Consider the following 22,513-nt stretch of genomic DNA (forward strand, 5'->3'; position numbering starts at 1 on the left):
TATGTGTGCTATCCCTGGGAGAGAGGATGGCCTTGCTCTCTTGAGCCTTCAGACATCTAAAGAACATCAAAAGGCATCCAATAGAAGAGGGGCTAGAGAAGATGAAGTGGAGTTTAGAGCCTTCACTATGGAGGAGGTGAGGAGTCTTCTTATACATGAGGAATCCATCTTATACACTGCAGCATTGTAATCTGTGTGACAAAAGACACAAGACTAGGTAATGTATGTGGGAAAGAGGTTAATTTGCTTCTTGGTCTGGAATCTTGAAAGTCAAGTATAGGACAACTTCAGGTAACTATGGCCTTGTGCTGTTTGATCACCAGGTGCACAAGAGAAGGGCAGCAGGGGATTGTGGAAGACAGAGAGCAGAGACTCCACAATGCTTCTCAAGCACCCTCCATACACTGCTCAGCCCTGCCACACTGGAGACCAAGGCTCAACATGGGTGTTTGGTGTGTGCTCTAGACATGCTGAAACAATACCTGGCCCTCCCTCAGATATGCTGGGGTTTGATGCAGTCTGAGGATTTAGGTGACAAAATTCCCCTGCTGGTGAGGAAAAGCATGTTAGGAAATGAAGGCAGAGTATATGAAGGCCCTGATTCTCACTTGGATCACAGTTATGGAGAAATGGTGTCTTACCTAGTATAGAGACTCTGCAAATCATAAACACACTAGTTAAATGTTAAATTCCAGGTTCAGGTGTACATGGAGCCATCAGATGACCTGAGAAGTCCAAAGAAATGAGTTAAAAACATGATGCTTCCCACCTGTGATCCCTACTTGTGTGAAGCTGAGGCAGTTGAGCCCCAGTTACCATTCTGGGATCCTCTTAAGCACAAAGATAGAAATAGTTATCAGATAGGAGGATTGTCTCTGGGGCTGGCTTCTGCCTCCTCTTTGTCTTCCATGTTTGGTAACAGTGAGCAGAAACTGGCTATAAATGAAATATATATTTTAGGTAGCCCCTATAAAACACATAAAGGCAAAATGGAGTACTATTCCGCCATTAGAAACAATGAATTCATAAAATTCTTAGGCAAATGGATGGAGCTGGAGAACATCATACTAAGTGAGGTAACCCAGACTCAAAAGATGAATCATGGTATGCACTCACTAATAAGTGGATATTAACCTGAAAACTGGAATACCCAAAACATAATCCACACATAAAATGAGGTACAAGAAGAACGGAGGAGTGGCCCTTTGTTCTGGAAAGACTCAGTGAAGCAGTATAGGGCAAAACCAGAACAGGGAAGTGGGAAGGGTTGGGTGGGAAAACAAGGGTAGGGATTGGGGCTGATGGGACTTTTGGGGAGTGGGGGTCCATAAAGGGGAAATCATTTGAAATGTAAATAAAAATATATCAAATAAAAAAATAATTGATCAAACAACAAACAAACAAAAACCTAAACATAGATTAAGGTATTTGAATTAGTTTGTGAAAGAAATGAAGAAATGTTTGAAACTAGATAAGTCCTCAAGTCCATTAAACAGAATAGAGCATAGTGAGTCATTTTAGTTGAAGTTTAAGACCAGAAAGCCAATATAAATGTGGATGAATAGTGAAGGTCAGGCCCCTATGGCTATATCTGTTATTTCTCCTAAGAAGTTTAGAGATACTAAACTTAAGTATAATAGACTTTGTTGTTCAATAAAGAAAATTTCAAGACAGTATAGCACTATACTTAAATATACTTATTTACTTAAATATACTTAATTATACTTAAATAGTTATTGCTCACTGCTCTTAGCTAAATTTATAGTGAGAAAGAACAGAGAAAACCAGAAAGATGTAGAAAATATGCATTTTCTCAAAGAAATGAACATGAATCAATTTTTAAAAAAGGACATAAAGACTTATTATACTATTTGAAGTACTGTAGTCTAGATTGCAGGTTCTGTACTATTTTAACTTCAATCCATAGGCCCCATGTTTCTTGCTGTTTCAGTGTTATTACCCCATTATTTCTGCTCAATCAGCCTGTCCCCGTGCTCCACTGCTCCTGGTCATGAACTCTCGAGCCATCAGGCCTCATGGCAGCCTTCCTCTCTCTCCATCCTCTTTCTCCTCTTCTCTTGCCTTCTGACCTCTACCTGTGACACCAGACCAGTAAACAACCAATGTCCAGAATACCTCTCTTTTCCCCATCATTGTCAGTAAGACACATTTTTTAAACCAGTCACAGACTAAGATAAGAATAGTTTACAAAGCAACATTTGGCGTATGTGAGAATTTCTTTACCAGATTACCCAGGAATCACAGGATGAGGGTATCCAGATAATTGAGTCCAGTACTTAGCATTTGAATTCACAGCAGCAGACCACCTCCAACAACTGGGGAGAGTAGATGAGCACTACTTATTATTGTTGTTATTATTATTATTATTACTTTTGTTGAGAACTACTCACACTAGCTTGGAACCCTGAGGTCTACCTATGCTATAGATACTGCACAGCATGGACAGGAAGCCTTAGCATCCCTAGCACTCTGAAGTGAGATAGCTCTAGACCCTAGAGGACTATCCAAACACTGTTCAGCTCCCTAGACCTCTTCTGGCGAACAGGACCTAAAGATTCTGCCCTCTGGGTCCCCTTTGTCCTTTCTGAGAGTCTGCCTCTGCCATCCCCTCATTCCATACCCTAATGTCTCCTGCACTTACCTTGTGAAATGCTTCAGCTACTACAGAGAAGCAAGGTGTTTGGCCTATTTCTCAGCTCAGCCTGCTGACTGGACAACCTTCACACCCCTGCCTCAGGCTTTGCTCTGCTGTCTTCAGCCTCCTCCATCACTGTCTGTTCAGTCCACACTTCCTGATGACAGACAAAAGAGCACTCAAGAGAAGCCTTTCATGAGGAATGAAATAGTAATACGGGGGGTGGGGGGGGTGGGCAGGGACCATTTGTGTATATCTCCTGGATGAGTGAATGAACCTATGCAGTATGTTTCCATAGGTGGGAAGAGCAGGGAGCATACCACAGTCTTGCATCTCAACACTATTCACAAAAGTGCCTCTTCTGTGTCCCTGCATTAGGACCTACTCCTCTCTTCTCCAGGTAGAGATGATTAAAGGGTCCTCAGGGATTCTGTGGTGTCAATGCTTGGCTGGACACACTGACAAAGATGGAGAGCCTTTAGGACCTGGGGGAACCAGCTGACATTGGACTCTAGTTTTTCCAGGGTAGCTGTCAAACATTCAAAATGGACATTGTGCTGTCCTTTTGACCAATAGTCATATTAGCTAGAATAGCATTGCACAGTCCAGCAGTGGACAATTAGGGGACCAGGTCACTCCAAACTGAAATATCCTTGCTTAGATATTAGAAAATGAACACTAGGCACTTGCAATTCAAACTTAATGAACGAAGTAATGATGTTTATTAACAGGGTCTTTCTGTGTAATTGTGGCTGGCCTGGAACTCCTTCTGTACCCCAGGCTGACCTATAACTCACAGAGATTGGACTGCCTGTGCCTCTGCCTCCTAAGAGCTTGGATCAAAGGTGTGAGTCACCATAGCTGGCCATTGCTAAAAGATTTTTGACAGTGCTTATCACCATCCCTAAGAAAAGCTAAATCCACCACATATATAAATATACACACAAACACACATACACATAAACACACACACACATTTCTCAGTAGAGTTATAAGCTCAAAAATATCAAAATACAAATACAAAAATCAAACAAACAAACAAACAAATGAAAAAAAAAAAAAAACCAGAAAACCTCAACCAGAAGTTTAAGAGGTCAAGTTTAGGCAGATGTGGCAGTTCTTGCCTTTACTTCTGGCATTCACATGGGATAGAGGCACAAAGACCTCTGTGAATTCAAGGCTAACCTGGTCTACATAATTATAGGACAGCCTGGGCTGTATAGGGAGATCCTATCTCAAAAAATGAACATCAACAATAATAGATCAAGTTGAGATGCCTACAACTGCAGAAGCTGGGGTTGAAGAGACTGGTTCAAGGGAAGCCATGAAGCACATGGAAGATATAGTAGCAGGGCAGAGACAGGGCAGGGGTCACAGGGCTAGTGGTCTGAAGTCTGCCTTGTCTAGACACAGACTGTGAGTATGGCCCTTAATGAAACATTGAGGTCCCCGGTGTGACAGGGGGACACAGGCCTCACTTATAGTGGTCTGATTGAGAGGCCATTTGACCCTCTCCATAGTCATACTTTCCTTTGGCCATCACATGACTTGTGACCTTAAGAAGATCACTAAGAACAGGACCAGGGTGAGCAAGGTTTTTGACCAGGATCTTATTGTCTTGCCAAACTAAACACCTTCTTATGACACAAACACACAGCCCCAGGAAGTTCCAAAATGTGTCCTGGGAGGGGCCTCAAGGGGCTCAGACACAGGTCCCTCCCAGCCCATTGACCAGGCCAGGGCAGGGATAAAAGAGCACCAAGATGGGAGGGAGCACCTGCCTCCATTACCATGAAGCTCGCTGGTGCTCTTGTGCTCCTCGGGGCTGTCCTGCTCCTGACTTCAGGGGGAGGTGGGTATTGCTGTGTAGGGGCCAGGGATGCAGGCTCTCCATGCTCTCACCCCTTCTATCCCCTGGGCTGTGCTGATGCCTGACTTTCAAAGGAGGGTGACCTTGCTTTTGTGTTCCAGATTGTGGCATTTGCCCAGTTATAAAAGAAGATGTTCATCTATTTCTTTTCGGGACCCCAGAAGAGTATACTAACTACGTGAAAACTTACAAAGATGACCCTATCTTTGTGGAAAATACTGAGAAACTCAAGAAATGTGTTGATAGCAACTTGACAGAGGAAGACAAGACACATGCAGCAGACTTCATCGTGAGTCTCTCTGTCTGGGTAGGGGTGGGGCTTGTGCTCCTCCCCACCACTGAAGCTTCTCTATGAATACACAAATGTGACACACCTGATTGAGGATGGCAGGAAGATGGGGCAGGAAGGGACTCTCAGGCTGCCTAAAGAAGCCTGGCTGCTCTGCTCAGACAAGCCACACTAGATCCCTGCTCAAGTGTAGCCTCCATCAGTCTTCCTTACACAGCCTCCCATGTCTAGCTGCACAAGCTTGGAGCCGGTCACCCTTCCCCAGCCTGGGTCTTTTATGCTAACCTTTCAAGTCTATCATCCCAGCCCCAAAATAGTCCTCTATTTTCTTGTTCTCTGCACCTACAAATTCTCTGTGTGCATGCCAGGCCTGAGGCTTTCGAGGATAGAACTAAAGTGAACCCAATTACCCCTAGAATTGGTGGAACAAGTCATTGCCTAAGCTGTAGAAGTCTGAGGGTCATCATCACCATGTGACAGGAGTCAGTTCCCTGTGGGACCCCAGCTTCCCACAGGCTAACATGGAGCCCTGTCAGCTCCTCCCCAATCTGTCCCACAGGTGCCTATGGTGTTCCATAAGTTGGGTCCTCCAAATTGGCTGCATTGAAGGCTCTTTACCGAGCTAGTTTCAACAAGTCAGGAACCAGGCACCCTGGTCATGATCAGACATGAGAGAAATTATAGACTGGCTGCAGGTTCTTCTAGGATGTGTCCCCATCCATGAGGATTCCTTTACTTCTGTGACCTCACTTGGCTTTCTCTTTGCAGGAAAAAATAGATGTTAGCAAAATATGTTGATGGATCCATTCCTGTTCTCATGGAGGCCACTTGCCTGCTCACCTGAATATATGCAGCAATCCCTAACCCTTCCCCAAGGTGTCTAAAAACGGGAATCCAACAATAAAATCCTTGCAATTCACAGGGGAGCCTGGAGTTGTTAATCCTAGTTTGGGTCTGATTTGATTGATGGATATGTCAGGACCAACCAGGGATACTTTGGAATGCCACCACTCAACTGTGGTGCTGACAAAATGCCTTAGCATTAGAGAATGCTAAGAGACCATAGTCACTGCACCAAAGTGTCTATACCTCTAATAAGACAGGGACCACAGGGCTCATATATTACCTCCCAGATTGAAGTCCCAAGGAACATGGAACTGAGTAACAGCAGGGACACCAAGGGTCTGTTGAGGACCGCACGGTCTCTAAACAGCAGACTCTGTCCCTGCTCCCCAGTGTTTAGGACATGAGGCAGTTGTGCAGTGTGTGCATGTGTTTGGGCATCAGTGGTTCTCTTGGCTTCTGTGTCCCATCTAGACAACAAATATAAAACTCCCTATCTCCAACGCTGTCATGAGGTTTCTCAACCATCACAGTGAACAGAAGTTCAGCATTGAATTTGGTGTGGGATGTGGCCAGAACCAGAACTCTGTTTATCCTAATATCAACTACCCAGTTCTGAACCCAGTTACATCCCCACAGGATAGAATATGGAGAGGGCCCCAGGGTGCTATAGTTTTAGGGCCTGTCCTGTAGCTCTCCTCTTAGGATATGGCAGGAAGTCTTTTCCCACACTGGTCAGCAAACAGTTGCCTTGTGGCCAGTCCTAAGGCCATGTGCCTTACTGCTCCATCAATGAGGCACGTCCTCACATGGGTCTCAGGCTTCACACCACCAGGCATACTCAGAAGAATAGATATACATTCCTTGTGGCTCAGAGGCTTATGGAAGGCCCAGCAGATGCAGGCTCTCTCATTACAGGGCATGAGCTGCAAAAAACGTAAAGATTATATTCCGTTTCCTAAGGCTGTGATAAAATAACAACCTAAGTATCTATAAAGAAAAAGTAAACATATTTCCTGAATAGAACACCAATAGCTTATGCTCTAAAATCAAGAATAGACCAATGGGACCTCAGAAAACTACAAAGTTTCTGTAAGGCAAAGGACACTGTAAAAAAGACAAAACGTCAACCAACAGATTGGGAAAGAATCTTCACCAACCCTAAATCCGACAGAGGATTAATATCTATTATATACAAAGAACTCAAGGGAGGTAGAACCAAGAGAACCAAATAACCACATTAAAAAGTGGGCTCAGCACTAAACAAAGATTTTTTCACATGAAGAACTTCGGAGGGCTGAGAAATGTTCATCATTAATCATTAGGGAAATGCAAATCAAAACAACCCTGAGATTTCACCTCACACCAGTCAGAATGGCTAAGGTCAAAAACTCAGGAGACAACAGGTGTTGCAGAGGATGTGGAGAAAGAGGAACACTCCTCCACTACTGATGGGATTGCAAGATGGTGCGACCACTTTGGAAATCAGTCTGGTGCTTCCTATGAAATTTGGGCATGACACTTCTGGAGGGCCCTGCTATACCACTCATGGGCATATATGCAGAGGATTCCCTGGCATGCAATAAGGACACATGCTCCACTATGTTCATAGAAGCCCTATTTGTAGTAGCCAGAAGCTGGAATGAACCCAGGTATCCCTCAACAGAAAAATGTATGCAAAAAATTCTGGTATATATACACAATGTAGTACTATTTAGCCATTAGAAACAATGAATTCATTAAATTCTTAGACAAATGGATGGAGCTGGAGAACATCACACTAAGTGAGGTAACCCAGTCTCAAAATATCAATCATGGTATGCACTCACTGATAAGTGGATATTAGCCTAGAAACTTTGAATACCCAAGACTTAATCCACATATTAAATTATGTCCAAGAAAAACAGAGGAGTGGCCCCTGGTTCTGGAAAGACTCAGTGCAGCAGTATAGGGGAATACCAGAACAATGAAGTGGGAAGGAGAAGATCGGGGAACAGGGGGAGGGAAGAGGGCTTATGGGAATTTTGGGGAGTGGGGAGCCAGAAAATGGGAAATCATTTGAAATGTAACTAAAGAATATACTGAATTCAAAAAAAAGAAAAAAAAGAGAAAAGAAAAAAATGTAGTCATAGTCAGAAGCGGCAGCCATAAGAGGCCATATAACTTTCTAGAAGCAAAGATAGGGTTACAAGATGGTTACAAACAACTTTTGAAACAAAGACATGATTGTCAGTCTTAGAACAGGTGTTCTGAAGCCACTTGCAGTTAAGGTTACAGATAGAGCATAGCCCAATCCTTAAGAAAAAAAGCTTTGATTAATTATACACATGAATGAACTTAGTCTTCACTATAAGGTGGCCTTGAAGTCTAAGATGGAAGCAGGCTAGTTCCTGATTATCTGTGATGTTATCTTCTTTTGTTCTCCCTTGTGTTGACTCTTCTCTTCCAGTTTGGATTATGGCTTATCAATTTTATTCATCTTTTTAACCTATTTATTTTCTTAGAATGTCTACAGGTAGGGCATTGTGCTGCAGAGATTGCCAACAGAAGCTCACTATGATTGGCCTCATGCTCTAGAAAGGGAACGATTTTACCAGCTGTAGATAGTTTCTCTGATTGTATGATATTTGGGATTCTGAACTCTTCAGAAAGTACAAAAACACTAGAGCTGCAAGAGTTGGGAGCTTGTTTGACAGTTGATGGCAGATGTTGCTTGTGGATTGTTAAGTAGTCATGCTCAAAAAGAAAGACAAATAAAACATTCTATATGTGATGATGTAGATCAAACCTGCCCCAAAGAAGACAACACCCTTAATCACCAGGAAGGAGTCAAATGATAATATCACCCACTGTGCCAAACATGACTTAATTCAGGAACCTCTTTTTTTATTTCCCTAACAGTTCTTCAGTCTTGTCTAGTGTTAGGAACTTGAAAGGGTGAAAGAAAAGAAATAGAGAAGGGTTGCAAATTGGTACAACCACTCTGGATATCAGTCTGGCGGTTCCTCCGAAAACTGGGCACCTCACTTCCAGAAGATCCTGCTATACCACTCCTGGGCATATACCCAGAGGATTCCCCACCATGTAATAAGGATACATGCTCTACTATGTTCATAGCAGCCCTATTTATAATTGCCAGATGCTGGAAAGAACCCAGGTATCCCTCAACAGAAGAGTGGATGCAAAAAATGTGGTATATCTACACAATGGAGTACTATTCAGCCATTAGAAACAATGAATTCATGAAATTCTTAGGCAAATGGATGGAGCTAGAGAACATCATACTAAGTGAGGTAAACCAGACTCAAAAGGTAAATCATGGTATGCACTCACTAATAAGTGGTTATTAACCTAGAAAACTGGAATACCCAAAACATAATCCACACATCAAATGAGGTACAAGAAGAAAGGAGGAGTGGCCCCTGGTTCTGGAAAGACTCAGTGAAACAGTATTCGGCAAAACCAGAACGGGGAAGTGGGAAGGAGTAGGTGGGAGGACAGGGGAAGAGAAGGGGACTTACGGGACTTTCGCGGAGTGGGGGGCTAGAAAAGGGGAAATCATTTGAAATGTAAATAAATTATATCGAATAAAAAAAACTGGAAAAAAAAAAGAAATAGAGAAGGGTGGAAGAAAGAATAACCAATAAAGAAGTAAAAAAAAAAAAAAAAAAAAAAAAAAACCAGCTCTACCCTGTAGTCTATAGCAGTCTCAAAATGGTTTACGAGTTCGAAGTTTCTTCTGAGATTCATGCAATCTCTTAACTGTACTATACTATAAAATAAAGATACAAAAGTAAATCACAAATTTATTACAAAAGATGTCACAGGATATACTATATAATCCCAAAAGGAGCATAGTAAGGAAATAATGGCCCAGAGCCAAACAGAAAAGCAGCTGAGAAACAGAAAACTCCAAACACTGCATTGTGATGTGTGATGTCAAAGCAATCTTCAGATCTACAACTCCTTTCAGCTTTGTTGACTGCAACACAATTCTTTTCTGTGGGCTGGTCCCACACCCAGATATCAGCGCTCCTCAGCAGGTATCCCATGACTCTGGCATTACCAACATCTTGGGTTATCCAAGGCAGCCCAGGCTTCACCTTCACAGCTTCATGCACATGCCTCTCTTGGTCTCCATGCAAGGCCATTGCTAACACACACCTGACTTCCATGGGTCTTGTCTTGCCAGGTATCTTGTCTCCATGTCTGAGTCTGGCTTGGCTGACATCACTCTGTCAATCATCCTGAGTCTTAGAGCTCAGCAAGATTTTTTGGTGCCAGTCTCTCTGTGGAGTCCCAATAAATGGAGCTCAAGTATACAATGTAAGGTAAGTGTAAGCCTTCTAAGGAGCCCCAAACACTTCGCATTCCAGAGCCTGCTCTTTGTGCTCTTTGTTAGAAACTAGGTAAAAGGTCACAGTCCAGAGTCCGCCCTTTAATTACTAAGCAAAAAAGGCCTTGAATAGGTGATCCTGGTAAGGTAACTGGAATGAGCTAATTATTTGCTTATTTTGCTTCTGTAAACTGCTTATGCCATTACCCACATCCAGGAGTTCACGCAGCTATAGACCTCCAAGAAAATAGGAAACAAATGGGTCCACAGAGCACGGGCTCTGATAACTTAAACTGATTGGCCTAAAAAACTATGAGTGGTACAAATTGATTGGTTCGCACTATGCTGGCTCTCAATGCTAAGGAATGATTGGTTTATGATTTGCAGATTTTGTTGTAAACTTATAAAATCTGTTGCAATTCTGCACTTGGGGTCCACAGTCCTCTACCGCTGCGTGGTCTATGGGTGTGGAACCCAGAATTCTGGTATAAGGAAATCCTCATGTTATTGGTTTTCTGGATGTCTCACAGTTTGTCAAAGTCTGAGTCTATAAGCCTTTCTGAAAATTTCGGTTTTGCTTGAAAGCTGCTGGGACTCAGAGAGCCTGTCTGGTGCAGTGCGTTTGACTGGCAGCTGCCACTAGAGTTGAGACTGCAGGGGTCTGGAGAAAGCTTTAGACCCTGGAGAGAGCTGAATAAGGCTCTCCTCCATCTGTAAACAGCAAGATAGTAACAGCAGGAGCCATTTTGTTTTGCTGAATCTGGTTTATCTGGTCCCTGCAATGTGTGCAGGGACACCTGGTATCTGAAATTGGGCCCCTCTAGGAGCAAATTGATTGATGTTCCTTGCTCTGTGTTTTGGAACCTAGAGTCCTGATGGTGGCAGGGTCAGGCTGTCTATGTGGTGTTGTTTCATATCGTATTCTTTGTTCTTGGACTTAGATGAACAATATTATTTGGACTTGAGACCGACTGAAAAGCAACTTTATGGTGCCAAAAGCAGGTCACATGACTCAAACGTGCCAACTTAGAACAAAAGGGGAGACAAAATACTTGGACTCTGACACTCTCTGGTGGGGAACATAATTCTTGACAAAACGCTCAATGTGGCACGTGTGAGAATTTTGGGTTTAAGTTGGTACGGATGGTTTATTTCTTTTATTTTAAATTTTTTTAATTTTTATGATCGATGTGATGTTAAACTTTGTGGTTATATTGTTCCTCTGGGAGAGAGGTCAAAATAAGGGAGACCTCCAGAATACTAGATTCTAAAGTATTAAATGAAAAATCTGTCTTTGTGATACTAAAATCTTGTTTTGAGATTTACATTACAGAAAATATCACTCCCCTTCATATCTCAACATCCAGGTTCAGATTAAAGAAACAGTCTTTCTAGAGAATATAGAAATGTTCAGATTTAAAATGGGGAGAAAATAAAATTAATTATATAGACATAATTTCATTTGATAAAAATTTTTATAATTGCTATTAAGTTCAAGGCATAGTTCTTATTTGATACAGGTTTTATTTTGATACAAAGTCAAGGTTTTCGTTGGTATAAATACTAAAAATTTAAAAGTACAGGATTTACACCCAGTTCTTTGTTGTTATTACCGATATGAGATGTTTAAGCCTGTGAGGTTAGGGCCAAATAGAAATATAAGGTTCTGAGTTTATTGATGGGTGTTTTCTAGGTTTTAATCAGAAATAGCTGAAGATAGTTTAAAAGACAACAGTCCACATTACTTTACATAGAGAGTTGGTTTTCAAAAACATCAAAAATCAATGGAATATGATGTTTATGTCTTAAAAGCTATGTTAAGCTTTATATATATTGTCAGTTGATATTGGTCATTCTTAGATTTCTGATGGGGTTGAAGACTGTTAGTCTCACAGACAGCCCAAGCTGTTTAATCTTGAGAAAGCTAATATAGATTTAAATAAATGATTTTCAGGTGACATGAAATTTAAAGCCAGGACATGAGTCAATTCTTACAATGTTAATTTTTAAGTGTTAATTCTGACAGTCTTTTAAGATAATACAGATGAAAAGGTTTTGTTTAATTGACAGGGATGATAAACTAGGCATTATGCCTATCTTATAGTTTATAATTTATAAAATGGTAATAATTATGCTCAATTGATATTTAGAGAGGACCACAGAGTGGAGCAGGAGAGGACCTGAGACCACCTATCCTGATACCACAGTGGCTCTCCCAGTAAGGGCATATTTCCCAAGAGACTAATTAAGCTCTTTGAGACTGTTTTATTTGTAATACAGAAAGCCAAAAAGATTGCCCCTTCAAACAAAAGGTAAGAGGCACCAGAAAGATCAACACCAGACTCCATTGTCAGGTCTCAAGGGCATGGCAGACCACAAATTTGACCAAGGTATGTAAGGTTAAGCAGGGACCAGATGAGTCACCTGCAGCTTTTCTAGAGCAGCTCATAAAGGCATTCTGACAATATACACGCTATGACTCCAGGGGCACGGAATATAAAGCTACTATGACAATGGCCTTTATTAACAGGGTAGTAGAGATATCAGGAAAAAGCTTCAGAGGCTAAAGGGACGTGGTGCAGGTTGCTGATAAGGTCTGTAGAAGGATTTACTGTAAGTTGTTGAGAAAGTCTATAGAGAGATTTAGTGCAGTTTGATGAGACAGGGAGACAGAGGAGGAGAAGAAACAGAGAAAAAGAAAGAAAATGACAGAGAAGGAAGAAAGCTACAGAGAATCCTGGCTATAATAGTTAGAAAAAGCAGAAAAGGGAGACAGAAAAGGACCAGTGTGCATACTGTAAGCAGAGAGACCACAGAGCCAGAGTATGCCCTAACAAATAGAAGCCGGGAACAGGAATTCCCAGGTCTTGGGAAAAGTGCCCCCAAATGGCAAACCCAGGTGTTAGCCCTGGGTGAAGAAAATGACTAGGGGAGGTGGGTTTTCTGACCACCTCCCCCAAGCCAAGATAACTGTGGGAGTAAAAGAGAAATCTACTCAGTGCTTGATGAACGCAAGGGCTCAACACTCAGTCTTCCAAGCCAATGGTGCTGTTTCCAAGAAAAGATCTTGTGTCCATGAAGTCACTGGCAACAAAATGTATTCATGGACTACCCGAACAACAGTGGAACCAGGGGTGGGATGGGTAGCCCAGTCACTTAGGGTCACTCCATACTGTTCCTACTCTCTGTTGAAGTAAGACATACTCTCCAAAATGGGGGGTGGGGAGCGCAAATATGCTTCCTGCCCAACAGGCTGCAGCTAACTGGCCCAAAAAGAGAGAGTCCGACCCCTGCTGAAAGTCGCTACAGACTGGAGCAGTTTTCTCCATGATGGACAGAGATAAGGTGTTGCTATGGTGGACAACACAAATGTCATCTGGGTAGAAGAATCTTTACCCCCTGGAATGTCAACGCAGAAAATGGACCTCATTGCCCTCACCAAGACCTTAAAACATGGAACCAGAACAAAAATCAACATCCTCATGGATAACAGGTATGCCTTTGCCACATCCCACATCCACAGGGATATATGCCAAGAGGACTGCTCACATCAGAGGAAACCAACAGGAAATCTTGGACCTCTTAGATGTCCTAATAAAACCAGGCACTGTGAGTATTCACTTCCCAGGACATTCAAAGGGAAAAGACTCAATGGGCAATAACCAGGAAGAGCAAGTGGCTCCAGGAATGGATATGCAGGAGCCTATACAGATTATGGGTCTATAAGAGACAGCCACTGGGAAATGGAACAAAATTAAGAAACAGCCTCATTTAAAGAGGACCGAGATTGCTAACTACCCTAACAACTATTAACAAGAGAAGATGCACACAAGAAAGGAGAACTATACTACCCAGAAAGTAAGCCAAAAACTCACTAGGCCAAATGTACAGATGGACTCATTTAGGGGATTAAAAACCTTGTCCTGGCAGATAAGGGACCAAAAGTATATATTTATGACTCATGTTTTAGGCTAGCGAGATAATAAAACAGTATAAGATATGCCAGCAAGTAAATGCTCATAGAGAGTAAACATGGCAAAAGACATAAAAGAGAAGAGCCTAGAGTATATTTAGAGATTTTATAAAAGCTAAGGCAGGAGAATATGGTTATAAAATACCTTCTAGGATTTATAGATACTTGCTCTAGATGGGTTGAGACTTTCCCCACTAAGCACAAAACAGCTGCCAAGGTTAGAAGAAATGTTCCCAAGTTTCAGATTGCCCCCAGGTAATTGGATCAGACAATGGTTCTGTTTTTGTTTCTAAGGCAAATCAGAAATAGACAGAGATATTGGGGACTAATTGGAAACATTATTGGACTACTGTCCCCAGGAGGCAAGACAGGTAGAGAAAATAAACAAAATCCTATGAGAGACCTTAACTAAATTGACCTTGGAGACTGGCTCAGGCTGTGTGGTGCCTCTCCCCTTGTTTCTGAACAACCTCTGCCATTTTAACCAGACCCCCCCCCTAGAGCTCCTCTTTGATACTTCAGCTCCTTTGGTGTCCACTGGGCCCTCCCAGGAGGTGTCCCACAATATGTGATTTACCTTAAATGAGACTCCTCACTGCTTCCAGATAGATGACTGGATCTGTATAAGAAGGCTTCAGGAACTGTTGCTGAAACCCTGATGAAAGAAACCCTCACCAAATTGACCACAGAGACTGGTGGTAAGGTTTAGAGAGCTCTCCTACCCTTTATGCTCTTCAGGCCTTTGTTCTCTAGGGTCATAGTGCACTAGTGGGTGAAGTAGCGAGCGTGGAAGCATCTCTGGGAGGCCTCCTCAGGGGAAGAAGACTTGCAAGTCCCACGTCACTTTTAAATTGGTGATTTGGTCTACTTTAGACTCGACCATGCTGAAAATCTTGAGATTTGGTTGAAAGGTCCTCATCTTGGAGTCCTGACCACCCTGCTTTCTGCTTTGATGAGAACCTTGGTAATTTTGCTCCTGTTGCTTACAGTTGGGCCTTGCATAATTAATAGGTTTATTGCTTTTGTTAGAGAGTGAGTGAGTGTGGTCCAGATCATAACATTTAGACAATAGTAAGGGAGCATTCTGAGCCAAGAGGAGGCTAACCTTTAATTCCCCTAGTTCTAAGATTAGAACTATTAACAAGAGAAGAAGTAGAGAATAAAAGGATAGAAAATAATACAGCCTAACTCTAATGACCCCCAAGAAGTCGGAAATTTAAAATGCTATCTTGCTCCAAAGAAGCTCTAACTCCAGCCTTCTAAGGAGCCCCAAACACTTCACATTCCAGAGCCTGCTCTTTTTGCTCTTTGTTAGAAACAAGGTAAAAGGTCACAGTCCAGGGCCCGCCCTTTACGAGCTAGGCAAAAAAGCCTTGAATAGGTGATCCTGGCCCCTTAAGGTAACTGGAAATGAGCTAATTATTTGCTTATCTTGTGTCTGTAAACTGATAACGTCATTACCCACATCCAGGAGTTCATGCAGCTATAGACCTCCAAGAAAATAAGAAACTAATTGGTCCACAGAGTGCAGGCTCCAATAATTTAAACCGATTGGCCTAAAAACTATAGAGTGGTAAAAATCAATTTGTTCACACTACGCGGGCTCTTCATACTAAGAAATGATTGGTTTATGATCTGTGGGCTTTGTTGTAAACTTATAAAAGCTGTCGCAATTCTGGACTCGGGGTCCACAGTCCTCTAGCCCTGCACAGTGTACCACTGTGGAACCCAGAATTCTGGAATAAAGAAATCCTCATGTTATTGCATCGAGACAGTTTCTCTCGAGTGATTTGGGTGTCGACTTCCAAGGCATGGGGTGCTGGGGTACACTCGATTGTGGAGGGTCTTACATATCCATTGATCCATTCTAATCCTCCAAGCTAATCTGGCTACCTTCCAATGAAAGTCCCCAAGATACTTAGATTTTACTATTGATCTGGCTCTGTCTACTCAAGGTGTTTGCCCATGCTGTATTCTTTTTCTTTTTTTTTTCTTTTTTTTTTTAAGGCGTAAGACTCTATTTTTTCTTTTTTCTTTTTTTTTATTCAATATAATTTTTTATTTACATTTCAAATGATTTCCCCTTTTCTAGCCCCCCACTCCCCAAAAGTCCCATAAGCCCATTTCTCTTCCCCTGTCCTCCCACCCACCCCTTCCCACTTCCCCGTTCTGGTTTGGCCGAATACTGCTTCACTGAGTCTTTCCAGAACAAGGGGCCACGCCTCCTTTCTCCTTGTACCTCATTTGATGTGTGGATTATGTTTTGGGTATTCCAGTTTTCTAGGTTAATATCCACTTATTAGTGAGTGCATACCATGATTCACCTTTTGAGTCTGGGTTACCTCACTTAGTATAATGTTCTCTAGCTCCATCCATTTGCCTAAGAATTTCATGAATTCATTGTTTCTAATGGCTGAATAGTACTCCATTGTTTAGATGTACCACATTTTTTGCATCCACTCTACTGTTGAGGGATACCTGGGTTCTTTCCAGCATCTGGCAATTATAAATAGGGCTGCTATGAACATAGTAGAGCATGTATCCTTATTACATGGTGGGGAATCCTCTGGGTATATGCCCAGGAGTGGTATAGCAGGATCTTCTGGAAGTGAGGTGCCCAGTTTTCGGAGGAACCGCCAGACTGATTTCCAGAGTGGTTGTACCAATTTGCAACCCCACCAGCAGTGGAGGAGTGTTCCTCTTTCTCCACACCCTCTCCAACACCTGCTGTCTCCTGAATTTTTAATCTTAGCCATTCTGACTGGTGTAAGGTGAAATCTCAGGGTTGTTTTGATTTGCATTTCCTTAATGACTAATGAAGTTGAGCATTTTTTAAGATGCTTCTCCACCATCCGAAGTTCTTCAGGTGAGAATTCTTTAACTCTGTACCCCATTTTTTAATAGGGTTGTTTGGTTTTCTGGAGTCTAATTTCTTGAGTTCTTTATATATATTGGATATTAGCCCTCTATCTGATGTAGGATTGGTGAAGATCTTTTCCCAATTTGTTGGTTGCCGATTTGTCTTCTTGATGGTGTCCTTTGCCTTACAGAACTTTGTAATTTTATGAGGTCCCATTTGTCAATTCTTGAACTTAGAGCATATGCTATTGGTGTTCTGTTCATAAACTTTCTCCCTATACCGATGTCTTCAAGGGTCTTCCCCAGTTTCTTTTCTATTAGCTTCAGAGTGTCTGGCTTTATGTGGAGGTCCTTGACCCATTTGGATTTGAGCTTAGTACAAGGAGACAAGGATGGATCAATTCGCATTCTTCTGCATGCTGACCTCCAGTTGAACCAGCACCATTTGTTGAAAAGGTTATCTTTTTTCCATTGGATGTTTTCAGCCTCTTTGTTGAGGATCAAGTGGCCATAGGTGTGTGGGTTCATTTCTGGATCTTCAATCCTGTTCCATTGATCCTCCTGCCTGTCACTGTACCAATACCATGCAGTTTTTAACACTATTGCTCTTAGTATTGCTTGAGGTCAGGGATACTGATTCACCCAGACTTTCTTTTGTTGCTGAGAATAGTTTTAGATATCCTGGGTTTTTTGTTGTTCCAGATGAATTTGATAATTGCTCTTTCTAACTCTGTGAAGAATTGAGTTGGGATTTTGATGGGTATGGCATTGAATCTGTATATTGCTTTTGGCAAAATGGCCATTTTAACTATATTGATTCTACCGATCCATGAGCATGGGATGTTTTCCCATTTTTGGAGGTCTTCTTCCATTTCCTTCTTCAGAGTCTTGAAGTTCTTGTCATACAGATCTTTCACATGTTTGGTAAGAGTCAACCCAAGATACTTTATACTGTTTGTGGCTATTGTGAAGGGGGTCATTTCCCTAATTTCTTTCTCAGCCTGCTTATCCTTTGAGTATAGGAAGGCCACTGATTTGCTTGAGTTGATTTTATAACCTGCCACTTTGCTGAAGTTGTTTATCACCTGTAGGAGCTCTCTAGTGGAGTTTTTTAGGTCACATAGGTAGACTATCATGTCGTCTGCAAATAATGATAGTTTGACTTCTTCCTTTCCAATTTGTATCCCTTTGACCCCCTTATGTTGTCGAATTGCCCGAGCTAGTACCTCAAGTACAATATTGAAAAGATAAGGAGAAAGGGGGCAGCCCTGTCTGGTCCCTGATTTCAGTGGGATTGCTTCAAGTTTCTCTCCATTTAGTTTGATGCTGGCTACCGGTTTGCTGTATATTGCTTTTACTGTATATGTTTAGGTATGGGCCTTGAATTCCTGTTCTCTCCAAGACTTTAAGCATGAAAGGATGCTGAATTTTGTCAAATGCTTTTTCAGCATCCAATGAAATGACCATGTGGTGTTTTTCTTTGAGTTTGTTTATGTAGTGGATTGCATTGATGGATTTCCATATATTGAACCAACCCTGCATTCCCGGGATAAAGCCTACATGATCATGGTGGATGATCGTTTTGATGTGTTCTTGGATTCGGTTGGCAAGAATTTTATTGAGTATTTTTGCATCGATGTTCATAAGGGAAATTGGTCTGAAGTTCTCTTTCTTTGTTAGATCTTTGTGTGGTTTTGGTATCAGCGTAATTGTGGCTTCACAGAAGGAATTGGGTAGTGTTCCTTCTGTTTCTATTTTGTGGAATAGTTTGAAGAGTATTGGTGTTAACTCTTCTTTGAAGGTCTGGTAGAATTCTGCACTGAAGCCATCTGGCCATGTGCTTTTTTTGGTTGGAAGACTTTCTATGACTCCTTCTATTTCTTTAGGCATTATGGGACTGTTTAGATGGTCTAGTTGGTCCTGATTTAATTTTGGTATTTGGTATCTGTCAAGGAAATTGTCCATTTCCTCCAGATTCTCCAGTTGTGTTGAGCACAGGCTCTTGTAGTAGGATCTGATGATTTTTTGGATTTCCTCAGTTTCCGTTGTTATATCTCCCTTTTCATTTCTAAGTTTGTTAATTTGGATACTTTCTCTGTGCCCTTTGGTCAGTCTGGCTAAGGGTTTATCTATCTTGTTGATTTTCTCAAAGAACCAGCTCCTGGTTTTGTTGATTCTTTGTATGGTTCTTTTTGTTTCTACTTGATTGATTTCGGCCCTGAGTTTGATGATTTCCTGCCTTCTACTCCTCCTGGGTGAAATAGCTTTTTTTTTGTTCCAGGGCTTTCAGGTGTGTCATTAAGCTGGTAATGTATGCTCTCTCCATTTTCTTTTTGGAGGCACTCAGGGCTATGAGTTTTCCTCTTAGCACTGCTTTCATTGTGTCCCATAGATTTGGGTATGTTGTGTCTTCATTTTCATTGTGTTCTAAAAAGTCTTTAATTTCTTTCCTTATTTCTTCCTTGACCAAGGTATCATTGAGTAGAATATTGTTCAGTTTCCACGTGTATGTGGGTTTTCTGTTGTTTTTCTTGCTATTGAAGACCACTTTTACTCCATAGTGATCTGATAGGAGGCATGGGATTAGTTCGATCTTCTTATATTTGGTGAAGTCTGTCTTGTGACCAATTATATGGTCGATTTTGGAGAAGGTACCATGAGGTGCTGAGAAAAAGGTATATTCTTTTGCTTTAGGATAGAATGTTCTATATATATCTGTTAAATCTAATTGGTCCAAAGCTTCAATTAGTTTCATTGTGTCCCTGTTTAGTTTCTGTTTTCCTGATCGGTCCATTGAGGAAAGTGCAGTGTTGAAGTCACCCACAATTATTGTGTTAGGTGCAATATGTGCTTTGAGTTTCAATAAAGTTTCTTTTACGAAAGAGGGTGCCCTTGCATTTGGAGCATAGATGTTCAGGATTGAGAGTTCTTCTTGTTGTATTTTTCCTTTGACCAGCAAGAAGTGTCCCTCAGAGTCTCTTTTGATGACTTTGGGTTGAAAGTCAATTTTATCTGATATTAAACTGGATACTCCAGCTTGTTTCCTGAGACCATTTGCTTGTAAAATTGTCTTCCAGCCTTTTACTCTAAGGTAGTGTTTGTCTTTGACCCTGAGGTGTGTTTCCTGTAAGCAGCAAAATGTAGGGTCCTGTTTACGTATCCAGTCAGTTAGTCTGTGTCTTTTTATTGGGGCATTAAGTCCATTGATGTTAAGAGATATTAAGGAATACTGATTGTTACTACCTATCATTTTTGACGTTATTTTTTAAATTTGATTGCTTAACTTCTTTTGGGTTTGATCAAAGGTTACTATCTTGCTTTTTCCAGGGTGAAGTTTCCCTCCTTGTATTGATGTTTTCCTCCTATTATCCTTTGTAGGGCTGGGTTTGTGGATAGATATTGGGTAAACTTGGTTTTGTCATGAAATATCATAGTTTCTCCATCTACGGTGATTGAGAGTTTTGCTGGATATAGTAGTTTTGGCTGGCATTTGTGTTCGCTTAGAGTGTGCATGAGATCTGCCCAGGACCTTCATAACATGCATTGTAGCCATAATTTACATTTCTTCCCTTACTTTAGCCCTTGTAGTTTGTATACATAAAATCAATTTTTTTACATTTTTCCAATCTATTGTGACATAGGGTTTAAAGATGTGTCTTTATGATCTTTCTAATATTCTCGTAATTGTTAATCCAAAGGATGGGAGAAGAAGAACACCCACGCAAATCATAATGGCCAAATTAATTGAAGCAAGCAAATAATTAAAGCAAGCTATTGATTTGTGTATACATCCTACTTTTCCCTACTTTAGGGTTCCATATGTCAACATTGGACATGAAGAAGACAAGACCTATACAGTACATGGGCAGGTAATTTCCAAACAAGGGATTTGGGAGACAAAGTAGGGAGCAGGACATACAAATTAGTCCTAATGACCTCTTGAACCAAAGATATGGTTTCAAGGTCTGCATAAAAGGTAGTCATAGTCAAAAGTGGCAGCCATAAGTGTCCATATAACTTTATTGAAGCAAAGATATGGTGGCAAGATGGTTACAAACAAATTTTGAAACAAAGACATGATTGTCAGTCTTAGAACAAGTGTTCTGAAGACACTTGTAGGTAAGGTTACAGCCCAATCCTTAAGAAACAAAGCTTTGTTTAATCACAAAAATGAATGAACTTAGTCTTCAATATAAGGTGGCCTTGAAGTCTAATATAGAAGGAGGCTAGTTCCTGATTATCTGTGATGTTATCTTCTTTTGTTCTCCTTTATTGTGTTGACTCTTCTCTTCCAGTATGGATTATGGCTTATCAATTTTATTCACCTTTTGAACCTATTAATTTTCTTACAATGTCTATAGGTAGGGCATTGTGCTGCAGAGATTTTCAACAGAAGCTCACTATGATTGGCCTCATGCTCTACAATGGGAAAGATTTTACAAGCTGCAGATAGTTTCTGTGATTGTGTGATATTTGGAATTCTGGGAACTCTTCAAAAGGTATACAAACACTAGGGCTGAAGGAGTTGGGAGCTTGTTTGATAGTTGATGGGAGATGTTGCTCATGGACTGTTAAGTAGTCATGCTTAAAAAAGAAACAAAAATGAAACATTCTATAGCTGATGATGTAGATCAAACTTGCCCCAAAGAAGACAACACACTTAATCACCAGGAAGTAGTCAAATGATAACATCACCCACAGTGCCAAACATGACTTAATTCAGGAACCTCTTTTCTTATTTCCCTATCAGTTTTTCAGTCTTGTCTAGTGTTAGGAATTTGAAAGGGTGAAGGAAAAGAAGTAGAGAAGGGTGGAAGAAAGAAGAACCAATAAATAAGTAAAAAAACCAGCTCTACCCTGTAGTCTATAACAGTCACAAACTGGTTTATGAGTTCAAAGTCTCTTCTGAGATTCATGCAATCTCTTCACTGCAATCTACTATAAAATAAAGATACAAAAGTAAATCACAAACTTACCACAAATGATGTCACAGGATATACTTTATAATTCCAAAAGGAGCATAGTAAGGAAATAATGGCCCAAAGCCAAACAGAAGAGCAGCTGAGAGAACTCCAACCTCTGCATTCTGATGTGTGATGTCAAAGCATTCTTCAGATCTACATCTCCTTTCAACTTTGTTGACTACAACACACTTCTTTTCTGTGGGCTGGTCCCACACCCAGATATCAGCGCTCCTCATCAGGCGTCCCATGACTCTGGCAATACCAACATCTTGAGTTCTCCAAGGCAGCCCAGGCTTCACCTTCACAGCTTCATGCAAATGCCTCTCTTGGTCTCCATGCAAGGCTATTGCTAACACATGCCTGACCTCAGAGGCTTTCTTTACTTGAAGAGGGAGATCTTATATCCCTTTTCTTGACTGTAAACCCAAAACCACATGGGTGAAGCTTTTAAGGTCTGCTGATTGTGAGGTCTGGAACATAACACCCTTGTTCAGTAACATCTTCACTAGCTTTTTGGTTTCAATAGTCTTCTTCGCTGCCTGTTCTGGATCTTGCTCTGTAGACCAGGCTGGCCTTGAACTCTGAAATCTTCCTGTGTTTTAAGGGTGCGTTCTATCATGCTTGACTCTCAGATTTCCTTTAATTCTGCTTCACAAGTTAGAAGCTTAGCTGGTCACCAATGTTGATCCATTTTCCTGAGGTCACCTCTTCCTTTATTCTATT

At 41.3% G+C, this 22,513-nt stretch overlaps 1 protein-coding gene across 1 annotated transcript; it reads left to right on the top strand.

The window, feature by feature from the left end:
• Positions 1–4,447: 4,447 nt before the first annotated feature.
• Positions 4,448–6,351, top strand: LOC127696164 (major allergen I polypeptide chain 1-like). The gene is made up of 3 exons (XM_052198742.1): positions 4,448–4,508; positions 4,628–4,815; positions 6,133–6,351. The coding sequence occupies exons 1-3, from the start codon at positions 4,448–4,450 to the stop codon at positions 6,349–6,351; spliced, it is 468 nt and encodes a 155-aa protein (XP_052054702.1).
• Positions 6,352–22,513: the final 16,162 nt, after the last annotated feature.

This window comes from Apodemus sylvaticus, chromosome 1 (genome assembly GCF_947179515.1).
Source record: "Apodemus sylvaticus chromosome 1, mApoSyl1.1, whole genome shotgun sequence".
Taxonomy (NCBI): domain Eukaryota; kingdom Metazoa; phylum Chordata; class Mammalia; order Rodentia; family Muridae; genus Apodemus; species Apodemus sylvaticus.